Here is a 16,902-nt window from a genome sequence, read left to right as displayed (position 1 = left end):
TTATGGGATGTGAATACAACCCCTGCCAACCTGGTTCCACCGCATCCCGCAGGGAGCAGGATGCTGCCCGGCAGCTCTGCCCCCCACATCCGCCTCGTTGGGGCAGCGGAGGTAGCGGGGCAGGAGCTTCCTGCAGGACCAAGGCAGGGAAACAGCGCACTGGATGCTGTGCTGTGCTGCAGCTGAGGCAGCACGAGGTGCTGAGCCGGTGCCTGCGCTGCGGGGAGCTCTCCTGGCTGGGTCTGTATCGCTGTATGGGACCACAGCAGGACCTGCACATGGAGGGGCTCTGGTTTCTGCCAGGAAACATCAACGCTGATGGGAGGAAGGCAGCAACTGCGCGGGGGAGATTCAGCAAAGAAAACCCAGAGCGCTGTGATTTCCCTCTGCCTCCACAGCCTGAAACACGCGAGGTGATGCGGGGGGGCTCCGAGAGACCTCGGAGCGTAAAGGGGCTGCAGGAAACCTGGAGAGGGGCTTGGGACAAGGGGCCAGGGCAAGGGGAATGGCTTTAACCTGCCCGAGGGGAGACTGAGATGAGCTCTTAGGCAGAAGCTCTTCCCTGTGAGGGTGCTGAGGCGCTGGCACAGGGTGCCCAGAGAAGCTGTGGCTGCCCCATCCCTGGCAGTGTTCAAGGCCAGGTTGGACACAGGGGCTTGGAGCAAGCTGCTCTATGGAAGGGGTCCCTGTTGTGGCAGGGGTTGGAGCTGGAGATGCTTTAAGCTCCCTCCAACCCAAGCCGCCTGCGGCTCTGTCAGGCACAGACCCCGGCGAGGTCCCGCCGGGCGGGGGCGCGATGCTCGGTCCAGCCCCGCTGCCTCCCTCTAGCGCTGCCCGCCCGCTGCGGGCGCAGAGGCCCCGGCGGGAGGCTCCGGGACCGGCCCGTTCCCGGTAACCGGGCTCTAGGGCGGGATCCGCGCCATGAATCCCGATGGAATCCGCGCTTCCCCCGGCCCCGGGTCGCCACGGCAACGGCGCGGCTCTGCCCTGCCCTGCCCTGCTCAAAGATGGCGGCGCCCCGCCCCTTTCCCGTCCCCAAGATGGCGCCGCCCACGTCAGCCCGGTTCCGGGCGGCGCGGCCATGGCGGCTCGGGGCGCGGAGGCCGAGGCGCTGTTCGAGGCGCACACGGCGGCCGAGCTGCGGGCGGTGGAGCGGCGGCTCCGCGCCGACATCGAGCAGAAGCGGGAGGAGCTGCGGCAGATGGTGGGCGAGCGGTACCGAGACCTCATCGAGGCGGCCGACACCATCGCCGAGATGCGCCTCAGCGCCGAGCGCCTCCTGGGCGCCGTGCGGGGCCTGCAGCGAGGCGGCGGCGGCGGCGAGGCCCGGCCCGGCCCCGCGGCTCCGGTGAGGGGATGGCGGCGAGGGGCGCGGTGGGGCGGGCTCGGAGCTTCCCCCTTTGACCTCTCGTCCCTCCTGCAGGCCCGGCCGCCGGCGCAGGAGAGCTTCTACCGGGCGGCGGCGCAGCTGAAGCTGCTGCTGGACGTGCCCGAGAAGGTGTGGGGGGCGGTGGAGGGCGGCCGGTACCTGCCCGCGGCCCGGCTCCATCTGCTCGGAGCCCACCTCCGCCGCCAGCTCCAGCTCGATGCGCCCCGGGCCCGCAGCAGCCCGGTCCTTGCTCGCTTCCCCATCCTGCTGCGGCAGGTGGCTGCCGCCAGCCACCTCAGGTGGGCTCCGGGGGGATGCTGGAGGGATCGCCCAAGGGGTGCCCGATCCCTGGCAGTGCTCAAGGCCACTTGGAGCAAGCTGCTCTATGGAAGGGGTCCCTGCCCGTGGCAGGGCTTGGAGCTGAATGCACTCCCTTCCAACCCAAACCATGCCATGACCCCAGAACGTGGGGCTCTCAGACCTCTCCCAGCCCCATAACCGCACTCGAACCTCTGGCTCCAGCCCCTGAGCGTTCACTGTGCACCTCTTTCCCTTCCAGATCCACCATCCTGCAGGAGAGCAAGGCCCTGCTGAAGAGCCGCACCGTGTCGGACCAGGCGGTGGCCGAAGCCCTGTGTGCCATCATGCTGCTGGAGGACAGCTCGCCGCGCCAGGCCCTCGCTGACTTCCTCCTGGCCAGGAAGCTGGCCATCCAGCAGCTCCTCAACCAGCCCCACCACGGTCAGTACCCCTTCGCCTCCTCTCTTTCCCCAGCAGTAGCAGGTGGGTTAGCCCTGTGAAGCTCACTACGGTAGCCATGGCATGGCACTGTGGTGATGGGGCTGACAGCGGTCCAGCACCAAATGCCAACCAAATTAACAGTGCTGAGGGCCTCAAGCTAAGCTCATCTCTAAAGAAATGAGTCTTTTGCCCTCCAGCCCTTCCCTGAAGGTCTCACAGTAAGCACAGGGCTCTGTGGAGGGGCTGCCTCAACTGAAAGGCATTGCTCTGCAGGCGCAGGTATAAAAGCTCAGGTGTGCTCGCTGATGGAGCTGTTAACCACGACCCTGTACCAGGCCCATGCTCTCTTCTACACCGTGCCCGAAGGGATGCTGCCGGATCCAGCCCTGCCCTGTGGTTTGCTCTTCTCCACCCTGGAGAGCGCCACAGGCCAGCAACCAGCAGGTGAGGGCACAGGCAGCTCTGTTTGCAGGCAGGAGGTTACCCCCGTGCTGGGCTGATGCCCTCCCTGTCTGCTTGCAGGAAAAGGAGGGGTTCTGGAGGAGGAGCTGAAGCTGAGCAGCTGGTTCCGGTACCTCCCGGAGTCCGTGGTGGAATTCCAGCCGGCCCTGCGGACCCTGGCCCATCCCATCAGCCAGGAGCACCTCAGAGAGACGCTGCAGAAGTGGATCACCATGTGAGTGCAACAACACCCACCTTGCAGGGCTCTCCCAGGCACCACACAGCACAGCACAAAGCAAACCCAAGCTCATTTACATCCTCCTTCATTCCAGGCAGGCTGCTTGCCCAGCTTTCCTTTTTCCCTGCAGTTTAACAGCCAGAGGCAGCACAGCCCCATCCTAACAGCCAGGCTGTAGCACCAACATAACAAACCACCTGGGCCTCACAAAGAGATGTGTCTAGAGCTGCTTTACTTCTGCTATAGCCACCAGCAAGCAAGCACAGAGTAAATGAGAAGGAAATCTCTTACCTGGCTCACTTGGCCCTTGATCCAGCACCTCCTTTCTCCTCACTGCCTTTCCCTAGACTGGAGGAGGGAACCAGCCACCCTTTATAGGGCTGCCAGCTCCACCCCAGCATGCCTTGCCCTCCACCTACAGCCCTGCCTGCCCCTTACAGCCTCATTAGCAGCCTCGTTAGTCCTGTGTCATTATCTGATGGAGCCAGCTGGTCCCTGCTCCAGCTGCAGCCCCCCTCCCCATGTGTTTGCTGGCCATGGGATGTGTCCCCTGCAATGCTTCCCAGAGCCCCACCAGCCCTCCCTGCTGCCAGGGTTCCTGGGGCACCATGCTCCCAGTTTGTGTGTTCCTGGGATCTGGGGTGCAGCTGCCTCCCCTGGAGGCACCCTGAGCCCCATAAGTGATTCTACAGGCAAAGCCTTTTCAGGTTAAGGAGCCCATGTTCCCTCCTGCCTTCCCCGGGGCGGTGCCAGAGCAAGTCAGTGAAGCCAAACGTGTCCTTCAGGTGCAGTGAGGACATCAGGGCGGGGGTCAGCAACCTGCTGGTGTACGTGAAGAGCATGAAAGGCCTCGCAGGGATTCGCGATGCCGTGTGGGAGCTGCTCACGAGCGAGCCCGTGAGCCACAACTGGGATGCGCTCTGCCATCGCCTCCTGGACAAGCCTGCTTCCCTCTGGGAGGATCTGCTGCAGCAGCTCTTCCTGGACAGGCTGGAGGTGGGTGGCAGTTCAGGGGAGCCTTGCTCTGTGCTCCCCCTTGTTCACCGCTCGTGTTAGCGTGTGGTTTAAGTGCTATAAGCGGCAGGAGGCACATTGTAAAAGTGCTTTTGGGTTTCTGTTCCAGGCACTGACCAAAGAAGCGTTTGACTCCATCTCTAGCAGCTCCGGACAGCTTCTCACCGTCGCCTTGCAGGAACTTGAAGTCCACCCCAGCACCTCTGCCCCGAGCAAGCACGTCCAGTTTGAACACAACGTGGCCCTGTTCCTGTGGTCAGAGAGCTCCAGCGACCTGCCCTGCGACGCCGCCTGGGTCAGCGTGGCAAACCGCGGCCCCTTCGCCAAGAGCGGCTTGGCCATGAAGGCGCAGGCGCTGACGCCGTGCGTGCAGAGCTTCTGCTCGGCTCTGGACTCCAAGCTGAAGGCCAGGCTGGATGATCTCCTCTCCTACCTCCCCGTGGACCCCTCGGCCAAGGAGGCTGCTCCCGCCGTGCAGCCGCGCTCTGCCTTTGACCGCTACTCTGATGCCGGCACAGTGGAGGGGCTGCTCCGTGACCGCTGCGTCGCCTGCATCCACCATGTACTGGGCTGTGTGCGTGAAGAGCTCCAGAGCACGCAGAGCCTGCTGGGGGGGCAGGCGGATGCTCCCAGTGATGCCAGACTCAACGCTGTCCTCTTCATGGCCAGGCTCTGCCAGTCCCTGAGCGAGCTCTGCCCTCACCTGAAGCAGTGTGTCCTGGGCCGGTCGGGCAGCTCGGAGATGGTGCTGAAGGAAACCCGGTCCACCAAGAAGCTGGGGAAGGGGAAAGCGCAGGAAGTGAGCCCCGTGCAGACCAAGTGGCAGGGGGTGAAGGCAGAGCTCCTGCAGCAGAGCCTCTTTGCTTACCGGATCTGGAGCTCGGCTGTCACCAAAGTAAGGAGCTGTTTCTCCCCTCACCACTGCTTCCTGCATGGGTTGTACTCACTCAGCTCCCTGCGGTCAGCGTTGCTGCTCCTTAGCTGGCTGCTGAGAGCTCACTGTGCTGCTTCCATGCTGCACCTGGGGAGAGGAGGTGGCATCTAGTGGGATGGTCTCTGTACAACTGACTTTGGGAGGCAAGGGGGGCTGTGGGAGATCAACCTCTCTGCAGGCAGGAACAGGCTGCCTGTCCTCTGACTGCGTGCTTTGTTTTTTGTGCTGTTAGGGGCTGGTCGAGTGCTTTACCCGCACGTTGCTGCTGGACACGGCTGGCTCTGTCCTGGCCACAGCCACCAGCTGGGATGAAACTGAAATTCAGGAGGAGACCGAGTCTGGAACCACCGTAACGTCCAAGATCCGCCTGCCCATGCAGGTACGAGGTGCATCCCCGTGGTAAACACACAGAAACAGCCTGCTGGGAGGAGAAGCCTCCAGAGCCAGCACTTTGGCCTGCTGTGGAGTTTGCTTGGTATTATGAGCACAGCAAAATGCTCCCCAGTGCTTTTACTTGCTCTTTGAGATACCTCCTAAGGATGAAGAACATTGGCTCAGATGCTGTAAAGCTGAACTGAAGGACTTAGGCCTGGTTTATACACAGAAGTAGGAAGCTGCTAAAGTTAATGTAGCTTACAGACCATGTTAAACTAACAGGGTTTTCCTCCACAGCCCTCCTGGTGTGTGCAGTGCCTCCTCTTCAGCCTGTGCCAAGAGGTGAACCGGGTCGGTGGCCACACTCTTCCCAAAGTCACCTTGCAGGAGCTGCTGAGGGGTTGCATGGCACAAGTGCTTGCTGCCTATGAAAAGCTTATGGAGGAGAAGCAGGAGAAGGTACGTGAGCAGGATGATCCCTCAGCATGGAAAGTGTCTGCCTGTGAGCGTTGGAAAGGGTGAGAACAGTCTTCCCCTGCCTGCCCCAGAAATGAGGCAGTAAGGGATCAGACACCAGACTGTTCAGAACGGTTGTTAGGTTGGATGGTGCTCGATGCTGGTGTTTCTAAGCATTTCTCTGAAGCAGTCCTTTGACACCTTCTGCGTGAGTGAAGAACCTTGTTCCCTGTTTGCAGAAAGCAGGCACCTTCCCCATGACCCAGAACAGAGCTCTGCAGCTACTCTATGACCTGCGGTACCTGAGCATCATCTTGACAGCGAAGAGTGAGGAAACAAAACCCAGCAGGATCAAGCACGACTCCAGGTGCGATGCAGTTGTGGGGTTCAGATACCAGCAGGAGCTTCTGGGGTCCTAAAATGGTTTAAACCAGCAGCTTTATCAGTCCCAGGAGGACGCTCATCCTCAAAATATAGGAGGTGGGGGGGAATTCTGGAGCCGAGCGCTCGGAGATGGTGGCCTGCCATATACAGCGTGTCTATAGAGTTAAAACTTTGTGTATGTTCCAGTCTTGACAACTGAGGCATCTCTCTCTGGGATGTACCACAGGGAGGAGGTTCCTCTGAGCAGCAGACGTTGTAGGTTGTGGAATAGCTGGAAACTTCAGCTGTTCTGCTGAGTAATTCCCGTTTTTGCTGTCACCTCATTGTGAAACCGCTCTGTTGGCCTTGGCAACCGGTGCTGGGATGTAACCCCTGATAGGGCTCCTCTGCTCTGCTCCTAGGATGGAGAAGGTGATAGACTTCCTGGAGGGACACATAGATCCGTTTGACTTGGATGTTTTCACTCCACACTTGAACAGCAACCTGAATCGCCTGGTTCAGCGAACCTCCGTGAGTTCAAGGCACAGGGAGGGAGCAGGAAGCAAAACGTGTTCTGAAGGGCAGCTTCATAAACTGCTTAATGCCTAAAGATAACTGCAGGCACTTAGGCAGAAACGGGAAGAGTATTTAATGCCAGCTGAAGATAAGAGGAGTTGGCTGAACTTTACCTAATGGGCTTCACTGGAGCCTGTGCAGCTCTAATCGGGTTAAGTAGTGCTGAAACAGGCCTAAAACTAACCTACCGTGATAAAAAGCAGTGCCAATTAAAAGCAAGAGTTAGAGGGGGAAGGGAGACACTGTGTTCAAACTTAAACCCCATCCAAGCAGCGTGCTCACCAGTGTACGGTGCACTCAGCTGCTCCCAAATGCAGACAGCCCCTTCGTGCCTCCTAGGTTCTCTTCGGCTTGCTGACCGGGACGGAGAACCAGTACACGAGCAGGAGCGGCACGCTCAGCTCCCAGGAGCAACACAACATCTTGCCGTTAGCATCCAGCCAGATCAGGTGAGGCATTCCTGTGTTCTCTGGGGAAGCACAATGCCTGGAATCGCTGCCTCCCTCTGACTGGCCACATTTTTGTCTTCCATCTCTTGCAAGATTTGGACTTCTGCCGCTGAGTATGTCGAGCTCGCGGAAGACCAAGTCTGCTTCTAGGAGCACAGACAGAGTTCAGGTCAGTGAATGGGGCTGTACTGACTTCCTGGCAGTACTCATTCTGCCGCCAACACTAGGGCTTGTAGGGAAAGAACAAAGCAGCCAAGCAGTTCATGTTTAACCTCATCTTTATTTTCGGTAAAACCAGAGAACCATTGCAGCAACACAGCACAGGATGGGTTTCCCCTTGACCCTCAACAAACCAACTGATGGCCCCTGGATTTTGGGGGCTCTCTGCTCTGTGGTAAAACATAAGCAATAACCACCATAAAAACGCAGGGATGAGGCATTCTGAGGTCATTGCATAGAAGACAATTCATTTAAAGATGGCTGCAAGAACTCTTGAAGGATACAAGCTAATTATCTGAACTCCTTTCCAGTGGGATGCGGACCTCTAACTCCTGACGAAGCCTGGCTTGGGTATTGAAGCCTGTGTGAGCAGAGTGGTTTGCTTCTCTTGCAAAGGCTTTGTGTTGTCCTGTTTCTGAGTTTTAGAAGTAGACAACTTACGTTGCTACATTTAAAACATCCACTTAGATGGAGTTCTCTGTGCTGAGGCTTGAGAGCCAAGGAATACCTCACTGCTACAGGAAGCAGTAATTAGTAATCTCTTTCCTTTAGCTATTATTAACACAATAATCCATCTGTGGTTATGTCCCTTCAATGGGGACAGAAAAGGTCTGAGTGTTACCTGAGATGCTGATGCAGTTTACTCTGCAACTCTTGTTCTCCATTACTCGTGGTCTGAGGCCAGACCAGACGTAGTATGAGGGCTGTTTGAAAGCCCAAAGCTTCACACTAAGGGTATTGTTTACCTCTTACACCTCAGCTGGAGTAGAAGTGTGCAGTGGTGTGTGGCTCGCTCCTACCACTCCCCTCGCCTGCTGTGGTGGCACATGTGTGTTCAGTGCTAGCCACACTTCTGTCAACACCTGACAGATGCTTGCTCCTTCTTTTATGCTCAAATGGTTCTGGAGAGGTTAAAGTCTGCTTTGAATGACATCAAAAGAGTCACCTGCTGCTAACAACAGCCAGATGCTGTGCTGCTGCTGCTCAGAACAGTCTGTCACTCACCGCCTGGAGTGGCGCTGCTTCGGTTGTGGTTCAAGCTCCCGTTGCCTGGGAAGAGCTGTTCTGTAGCCTACGCCTCCTTGCAGTGGCTGTAGTTGAGGGCAGGGAGAATTCAGAGGTATGCTCGAATAGTTACAGATGGTTTTGTTATATGAACTAACAGGTTCCACCTCCTGTACTCACAAGAGCAGAAGACGAGGCGTCGCGCCCTGGCTCTTTGTTCAGGCAGCTTGTAACCGAGGAGGAAGACACAGCAGCACCTTCTCTCTTCAAGCTGGGCTGGCTTTCTGGCATGACCAAGTGACCCAGTAAAAACTGAAACATCTGGCTGTGTGTCTGTCTTCACTGAGGTCGTTCTCCCCCCTCGGCAGGGACCGGGTCACCTCTGCTGGTGCGGTCGGAAGAGGAGTGTTGTCTGTCCTTAGCCAGGTCACAGTGCGCCACGTGAACCAGGCGCGGGTCAGGGATGTCCGTGCCCTCTGGCTGCAGCTACTTTTTCCCCTCTTGTTCCTTAGAAGTTGCTAGCCTTAAAATCAAATTAAAGAAAAAAAAACCAAAACAACCTACACACTAACAGAAAATATTTCACAGCTAGAAACGGGCACTGGAGCAACATCAGACTCCTCTTGCCATCAGGTACCACCAGTCTGCTCCAGTATGAACCCAGCGGGCGCCTGGCACTGCAGCTCCAGCTGCCTGAACCTTCCTGCTTCTAGTTTCACATTTCAGTACTGCAGCAGTAAAGCTCCATCCAGATAAAGCTCACCCTGCACTGAGCTAGGTGGGAAGTTTGCCACTGGAGCAGTCCTAAGGGATTCCAGTGGTAGCACCTATTCTCCCTGTCTCAGTGACTCTCAATGCTCAAAGGAATTATGTTGCCAAATAAATTTTTTACTATTTTATTGAAATTAAAAAAGACTTATAAAACTGAAGATGAACGCTGGAAAGAACTTTACAGAAAGCAATAAACTGCTAACAAACAGATTAGGCGGTCAATTGGAATTGGACATTTTGCAATCCTATAACACAAATGTGGATTCCTCAAGTCTCCTCCTGACAAGTACTTTAAAACCACCCCAAAAATGAATCCTATAAAAATTGCTTAAAAGCCCCTTTTGCATTGCAATAGTGCAGCAAACCACAAGTAAACAATTCCCTGTTAACCTGTTATTTCAAATATAGACTGAAAAGGCAACAGGCATTTTGTGCAATTCCATGTTTAACAAACTTTTGAGTTGAAATATCAAATCTACACAGTGCTGTCCCTTCACAGAAGGCAGGGAGCTGCTGGTTCATCATGTGGGAAGGCGTCCCCGGCTCTGTAGGCTGTGAAAGTGTGCCTCCTTCAGGATCTGGTTGATGTGGAAGTAAGGACCTTGGCTTAGTGCAGACTGCTCATGGAAGGACTGAGAGGAGACAGGGCTGGATCCCGCAATGACGGGGTTTAGGCTGGTTTCTGCACTGCACGCTCTGTCAGGGCTGTTGATGCTACTGCTACTACAGCTGCTGCTGCTGCTGCCGCTATCACTGCTGGAAGACTGAGACAAAGAGAAGGTTAATGGCAAAATCACACTGTTTTCTCTCCTGTCTGTAGCAGGAGACACCTTAGATAAGCAAATCATCTTTACAGTAAGTCCCTCCCTTTCATATTTCAGGCTCACATTCAGCCTGATGGAGTGACATAAATCCACCAAGTGCTTTCTTGGCATTCATCGCTTCCGATACCGCCAACCCCTGGAAAGCTCTGCAGAGCTGAAGGGATGAGCAAACTTTCACCTGGAGGTTTGCTGACCTCTGGTGCATTGGGTTTCATCTTTCAGTGTTAAACCCACCAGCTCTGCCCCCACGACCCATGTTAGCACTAGTGAAGTTTGCTGAGTTCATCCGAGAACTGGGAAATAAAGCACATTCCTGCTGAGCTGCAGGTGGCAGTGAAGGCAGACAGGGCAAGGGAGAGCTGTGCTCTTCTCTTCTAGCAGACACTTTAGGTAAGCACCATGCAAAGCAGTTTCCTACAAGTCAATCTTTCTAAAATGAGATCTGAAGCATCCAAAGCAAGAGGTTGTTAAAAGCAGCACAATTCCCATTTTAAGTCTTTGAACACCTTGACATACACACAGCTTTTCCCAGTTAAGCACTGGGACAGCAGTGTAGTCCCAGTAGTCTTCCATAATGATTTACTTGATAGGACAGCAGAAGAGCATCAAAAACTTCCACATGCAGAAAAGTCATGATTTAGCTCACAGAGAGGACAGGGCTCATTTGCCAGCATTACACTTCATGGTAATGACTGGAAGAGCCCTAACCATCATTTTCAGCGTTTCAAAGACATAAAACTCTTTGGCTTACACTGTTTTAAGGGCTGCTAATGAAAGGTTCCATTAGTTACAGCTGAAATGTTTCATTACTGTGCGACAGGTTGTTCAAGACAACACTGGAAATATTTAGGTGCTTAAGAAGGAGAGAATGGCTACACCACCATCCCAGGAGAAGTAAATTCATAAAAGCAGCCAGCAGAAGTGACAGCAGCTAAATAACACACACCCCCCCCCATATTTTAAGTATTAAACTAAAACCACAGAAGTCAAAGCTCGGTGGCCACAGCAGAAGACCAATTTGAAGAAGTCTAGTCATTTAAGAGTCAGCACCACATCCAGGAGGCCTCACTGCGAATGTATCTGAAGGACGGTGCAAACAGTCCTTCAATGAGCAGTGATAACTGCCTAGGAAGGCAGTGAATGAGGATTTGGGGTGGACCACACCTCAGTGCCACTGGAAACCCCAGGGCACTGATTCCACATGACAATCCAACCTTCTAAATGTCCTTGTTTTGTTAAGCACCAAAAATGCTTCAGTTCTGTGGCAGTGCAGCAAGCAAGACAACGGCACCCAGGCTTGCTTCAGCAAGGAGATGACAGCAACACATGGGTGAAGTCATCCCTGAGGAAGCAGCAGCTCCTCTTCCTAACCCTGCTAACACTAGAGAGGGAGAGAACCCCAGGAGGACAGAGAGGAGGCAGGACATGGTGCTGGCTACACCATCCCGTTTTGCATAGAAGCACAGGTACTGAATGCAATGCTGTTACGCTGGACAAGCCACAGCAGCCTTGGAGAGAAACCCACCGCACAGGACACTTTGTTGCCTTTTAGTCTCTGTTCCTTACTGTTTTTCGTTACAGCCACCTTCTGCAAATCAAGGTAAAAATCGAAATGAGAACCTGGTATTACTGACTGCTGAAGTTTCACATCTCAACAAACATTTTAGAGCAGTTAGCGATGATTATTTTATGCATCTCTCATCTTTTTAAAGCCGAAATTGTGTCCTGGGACGTGCTTCCTGCACCTAAGGCTGTTGACAGATCTGCTTTGTCAGACCCTCTTTATTTCCATTTCTCTAATGCAAAAGTTCACTAGCACAGTGAAGCCCATTTATTGCCCAAACCATGTCAGGGACCTACCATTTCCCCAGGCTGTGGTGCACATTCTGTAACGCATTTGGACTACAATTAGACAAAAAAAGAATCCTTATAGTCATCATGTCAGCAATGACAGGCATCTACACAATGAAACAAAGCAAAAGGGCAAAGGAAAGGAGCCCAATGAAGGTTTATAAGTACTTCAAGTATCAAAAGGCATCTTTGAGGTTTACCTGACTCATGAGCACCTCTTAACATCACACTGAGGAGCTAGGGGAGTTTTAAATCACTTCCAAACAAAAGTCCTGTTAAATCTATTAACGTGATCTGTGACGAAGCATCTCACTGTGACAGGAACTTTAACAGTCATTGAGACCCTGCTGCTCTCCAGATCGTTCAAGATGAGTTTAACAGAGGTGTTATCTGGCTTCAGTTTGAATTCAAGACCTCAACCGTGTCACACCGTGGAGCGGCGGAGACAAATCCTGTGACGTGGGAGCAGCGGCGCTGCTGTGCGTCAGCGACCTCCACCCGTAACACAGCGGTGGTGCTGAGCACTGGGGAATCCTGTCATGGGTCAGCACAACAAAGAGGAACCACAAGAAATCAGGTTTTACAGCAGTTATGCAGGAAGGGAGACTCCCTTCCTTCCCAGGGAAAATCAGAGCAAAGGGCTTTGCAGTGGTGATTCCCTGGGTTCTCCCGTGGCAGCCCCTCAGAGGATCCACTACAACTGCCTGACCTGACTTACACCCAGCAAGGAAGAAGTGCTTTTGTTGCATATATACCCAAGCAGCAGGGACCACAGCAGAGCTGACCTCCTGGTAAAAGGGACAGGCTGAGCAGGAAGCAAAATGCGGTGGCAAAGGCTCTGCCTCGCTAATGTTTAACGTCTGCTTGAGTTCTAGTGCAGTGTTTCATCATGTGCCAGCTGCAGAGCAGAGGTCTGCTATTATCCTCGGGGTGGCTGTCACTCAGGGGTGGTTTGTTGCGGGAGATGCACTTCATTACCGCAATGGGCCAAGAGCAGTATTGATTGAGATGGAAGAGAACCTCAATCTCCCTCCTGTAAAAGGCAGAGTGAAGGATCCCATCTCCCCTGGGTGAGAGCCTAGTGGGACAAACCAGCCATGTCCTTTTGCATTGAACCCAGCTCATGTGAGACCCAGGGCTCAAAGGGAGGGACTGAGGGATAACACCACACAACAGCCCGTTTGAACTGCCATGAAGAAAAATACCTCCCTTCATCCTATACATACTGCTGTCAGTAAAAATAAAATGGGAAGAGGTCCTGACAAAATCCAAGTGCAGTTCCAGTACCACATTGCCTCCTTTCATACTGAGCTTTATGTTCTCAGTAAACCACACTGTAGAACAGTGAATTTCCAACCCAAGGGAGGCAAAAGGAATCGGTACTTCAGCTCATGTTTCGCAATAGCGGGTGTGGGTATGCCCTCAGATGAAAAGCACTTATCTGCTCTTCCCTTTGAAGTTACACACACGTTCCCTCCTAGCTCAATATCCCAAAGCCTGTGATGATTTTTAATCACAAAGAGCTGTCTTTCCTAATGGCAAACTATCAGGCAACTGAATGAAAGTATTACAAATGGCCTAGAATTCCAAAGTGCCATCAATCGGAAGCACTTGTGCGCTGTAAGCACATGAATGCTTCTATTTGGCACAGGAAGTCCTTTAAGAGACATTCAACTAAACCTGATTTAATCTCCTGGCTTGAATGTCTGGGCATGCTCAGTGTGCTGATCCTACGGTGCAAAACAAGCCGAAATAAAACAAGCTCTATTCATCAGCAGCAACACTGTGAGTTTTGCTCCCTGGAGAGAGGGCACACTGAAACCTGCGTTCAATGTCAATAGAGCTTCTCCTTGCCTGCACATGGGGGTTTAATGTGTTAAAAACAGACTTCCACAAGGCAAGTGCATGCAGGAAGCAGGAGCCTGGTGTTAGCCTGGGCACTGACCTTGGGGTGGTGGGGCAGACGGGCCATGCCCATGCTGTTTGCTGCAGACACCCAAACAAAGCAGCCGTTCAGGACACAGTTAAGGTCACCCATTCCTGCGGGGCTACTACAAGGCTATTTATTGACAGTTCTGCATTTCAATGGCTTTGCCCAGTCAAACGCCAAGTGTTTACATGACAAGCAAAGGTGCTTCTGCCACTCACCATGAAAGGCTTTTCCTGATTGTCTTAATTTCATTACTCCTACTCCAATCCCTTGTTCCACACTAAATTCTTCCTCCTCCCGCCACAAAGCCATTAACTACTCTACACACGGAGGGGTGTTTAACCTGTTGGACAAGTGAGTCAGTGTCAGATGGCAAAGCAGCTATGGATGGTTCTACCCGTTATACCCGAGAAGCAAAAACGACCTCATCCCAGCAAGTTCTACCGCTGCCTAAACAACAATACAGGAACCAGGAACAGTTTTCAGCACAACAAATTCCTTCCTGATGAATATCTCAGCTCTTGGAGCATTTTCCATACAGTGCCAGGGACTGTCCCATCAACTGCTTGTAAAGGTGTATGGGTTAAGTCTCCCTCAAAAAAAAGCAACGGTGGGCTACAGAGCTCTTGTCATTTTAAATGTGAATATACATTTGAAACCATTTTTCTATGATAAAAGATATGTTGCTCAAAGGCATATAGCTATTTCCATTATACATACACTATTTTGTGCATAGTATAGTTAATAGTTCAATGTAAGTGCAACAGTTCATGATGACTCGTTACAGGCAATCTGCAGTGAAAAGGCTGTACAAAAATCTACAAGAATGTTTCAAAAGCCTTGCAAGAAATCAATTCTGTTAACACAAAGCAGGAGGGAGCCTCTGCCCCACACTCTCCTTCATAAGCATTTTGCAACAGAACCACGTTGCTAATGAGAAATGCACACAGTGAAGTTTCGGATGATTAATACAGACACCAACTCAGGGAATCTGGCAGCAGTTTGGAAATCAGCATTTTATATAAAAAGAAATCTCATAAATAGCAAATGCACCATCCCAGAACACCTGACATGAGAGCAGCGAGAGAAAAAGAGACAATTTATCCCACCTCCAGCAAAGGATCACAGCAAACACAAGCAGAAACCCAACAGTTTGAATGGTTTAGCTGTGAACAATCAAGTCCTGCTTGAACTGCTGAGCTCCAGCAGAGCATTTTTTAACCATCAGATAAGAATTACTGCAACCAGCACGACTTGGATGCTTTTTGACCTTGTACCACAAATAATCACGTTACTGTGTGTAACTGCATAGCTGTAAGAGTAGATGGCCAGGCCAAGTAACCACACACAGTCATCCACCCCAGCCACTTCCTTGGTGCTGGAGACATCACACCTCATTTCAGAGAGCAAAACCAGAAGTGGCAGCAAATGCTTTTCTTGTATCTTCACTTGGGTGCTATGAATCAGTGTCTGAAACACAGTAACAGTGATATTCAGGCCCCAGGTAACCAGATTCCCTAGAAAACGCTGATTTCCAAACCACGCTTCACAGATTTCAGCCTCTGAAGTCAGTAACAGAGTTGAGCCTCATGAGCTGACATACACAAAGCTCACATTCTCCATGAATACAATTTCACAGACTATTCCACCTGTTATTTAACTTCAGCATCAAAGGGAACTGACTGTGCCCGAGAAGGCTCTCACCTCAGTGTCCCAAGAGTCCTGAAGGACAGTACTCCTGGTACTACGCTTTGTCTGGGGAATGTGACCATCATCTTCACTGCCATTCCGCCTCCTCTTCCTGAAGAATGTGCAGGGGGAAAGGAGAAAAGAAAAAAAAAGCATTAGCAGCTTATTTATAAACCTTCTGCTTTGTTCTCTAAAGGCAACTCAAAACTAAGGGTAAAACCTGATAAATTGATGCTGTATCTAAACCTCTGACGTGCTGTGGACACAGTCTCTTCTTAGCTGCTGTCTCCAGAACAGAGAAGAAATGATCATGCTTCTCTCAAAGCAGCCAGGCTGATGTTTCTATCAGGACTCACACCTGCCACTAAACCCAGTGCTGAGCAGCTTCCTAAATAAACCCATTTGACAACCCTCAGCCTTGCAACTGCTCTCAATACTCAGTCACATCTAAAAATAAGCCTGAGACTCTGAATGACATCTGACAGGCTGAGAACAGCACCTGGAAGAGCAGCAGTGACCACGCTGTCCATGAACACCCAATTACATTCACCTTGCTTGCATGAGCCTGCAGTTAGTGCCTGGGGTGAGTTAAGTCTCTCTGTTCTAACAGCATCTGAAGTCAAGTTGCAACAGTTTTCCATGTGGAAAGGAAGCTTTGTCAGAAAACACCTCAGAGAAGACAAATCCTTCCTCACACCCCATGGATTTGCCATCCTCCCATAACATCCTTGCTGCTTCACGGCAGCTGATTCAAAACAGTGACCCAGAATCCTGCAAAGCAACGTCCCTCAGTGCCCACAGTATTTCAGTACTAATATCAGATGATGCTTCCCACTCTACAAACATCACGTCAACCAGGACCTCGGCACGCTGGGCACTAACCAAAATATAAGATAGAGCAGTTTCAGTGCCCAAAATGGAATACACACTCAAATGAATCAAAACAGCCTCAAGTGAGGTATTTATAACCACATCTTCTCTTACAGACAAGCTCCCGCAGCAGACTCAGCTGTCAGTGTTTGCTCCACGCCTACAGAGCAGGAGCTGCCTCCTCACTCCCCAGCCCTGGGTGCCCACAGCCCCCTCAGCCGCTGCCCACCCATCGGTCTCTCCCTCTCCTAGGAAGAGACCTTCCCCCCTTGCATCGCCTCCAGATCCCTCCTTCTCTTCACACCTCCATCCCCCTCGGCCAGCACTGCCACAGGGGGCCCAGTTCCTACGTGCTCCACAGTCCCTCCTGCTTCTCCCCCCCCCCTCCCCTTCCCCACCAACACACACCTCGAGGGCCCCCCCATACCCTCCGCATTCTCTCTGACCTCCCAGGCGCATCCAACCCCGACCCGCGGCTTCCCCCTTCAGCATTCACCACCACATCCCAGCTCCCGTTCAGCCCCTGCTGCAGCGCAGGAGGCCGCTCCCCTCCTCTCCCCCCATCCCCTTCGCAGCTCCCCCCTTGCTCAATGCACCGCAGCGGCAGCACGGGCCACAGCCCCCCGCAGGCCGCGCTCCCCCGCCTCACCTCTGCCGCGCTCCCCGCTCGCTCGGCTGCCGGCAGCTCATGGCGGGCCGGGCCGGGCTGTGCTGGGCTGTGCGAGGAGGGACGCGACGGGACGGGAATGTCGGGGCGCGGCTCGGTCCCCGCTCGGTGCGGCCTGGC

General features: G+C 53.0%; 2 protein-coding genes across 8 annotated transcripts; one reads left to right on the top strand and one right to left on the bottom strand.

The window, feature by feature from the left end:
• The first annotated feature begins 1,059 nt into the window (after positions 1–1,059).
• Positions 1,060–8,502, top strand: COG1 (component of oligomeric golgi complex 1). 4 transcript variants are annotated; one of them, XM_062616906.1, is made up of 15 exons: positions 1,060–1,348; positions 1,424–1,668; positions 1,929–2,110; positions 2,384–2,554; positions 2,633–2,786; positions 3,575–3,785; positions 3,913–4,698; positions 4,970–5,116; positions 5,410–5,571; positions 5,808–5,935; positions 6,354–6,462; positions 6,847–6,956; positions 7,050–7,125; positions 7,487–7,526; positions 8,341–8,502. In XM_062616906.1, exons 1-14 carry the CDS (start codon positions 1,082–1,084, stop codon positions 7,502–7,504), a joined length of 2,766 nt encoding a protein of 921 aa, XP_062472890.1. In that variant the 5' UTR covers positions 1,060–1,081; the 3' UTR covers positions 7,505–7,526; positions 8,341–8,502. The 4 variants fall into 4 exon arrangements, with proteins under 4 accessions (XP_062472890.1, XP_062472891.1, XP_062472888.1 ...); XM_062616907.1 differs by having other exon boundaries at positions 7,487–7,540; XM_062616904.1 differs by lacking the exon at positions 7,487–7,526.
• A 558-nt stretch (positions 8,503–9,060) lies between these two features.
• VCF1 (VCP nuclear cofactor family member 1) lies at positions 9,061–16,866 on the bottom strand. Of its 4 annotated transcripts, none has more exons than XM_062616911.1 (4): positions 16,765–16,866; positions 15,261–15,357; positions 11,636–11,677; positions 9,061–9,715 (listed from the first exon to the last, which is right to left on the bottom strand). In XM_062616911.1, the coding sequence occupies exons 1-4, from the start codon at positions 16,803–16,805 to the stop codon at positions 9,473–9,475; spliced, it is 423 nt and encodes a 140-aa protein (XP_062472895.1). In that variant the 5' UTR covers positions 16,806–16,866; the 3' UTR covers positions 9,061–9,472. The 4 variants fall into 4 exon arrangements, with proteins under 4 accessions (XP_062472895.1, XP_062472894.1, XP_062472896.1 ...); XM_062616910.1 differs by lacking the exon at positions 11,636–11,677 and adding an exon at positions 11,301–11,363; XM_062616912.1 differs by lacking the exons at positions 11,636–11,677; positions 16,765–16,866 and adding exons at positions 11,301–11,363; positions 15,796–16,278.
• Between the last annotated feature and the right edge of the window lie 36 nt (positions 16,867–16,902).

The sequence above is a fragment of the Pezoporus occidentalis genome, unplaced genomic scaffold (genome assembly GCF_034315485.1).
Source record: "Pezoporus occidentalis ecotype Australia unplaced genomic scaffold, CSIRO_AGI_Poc_V1 ctg190, whole genome shotgun sequence".
NCBI lineage: Eukaryota > Metazoa > Chordata > Aves > Psittaciformes > Psittacidae > Pezoporus > Pezoporus occidentalis.
The sequence above is the reverse complement of the archived record's forward strand: the minus strand, read 5'-3'. Positions and strand labels throughout refer to the sequence as shown.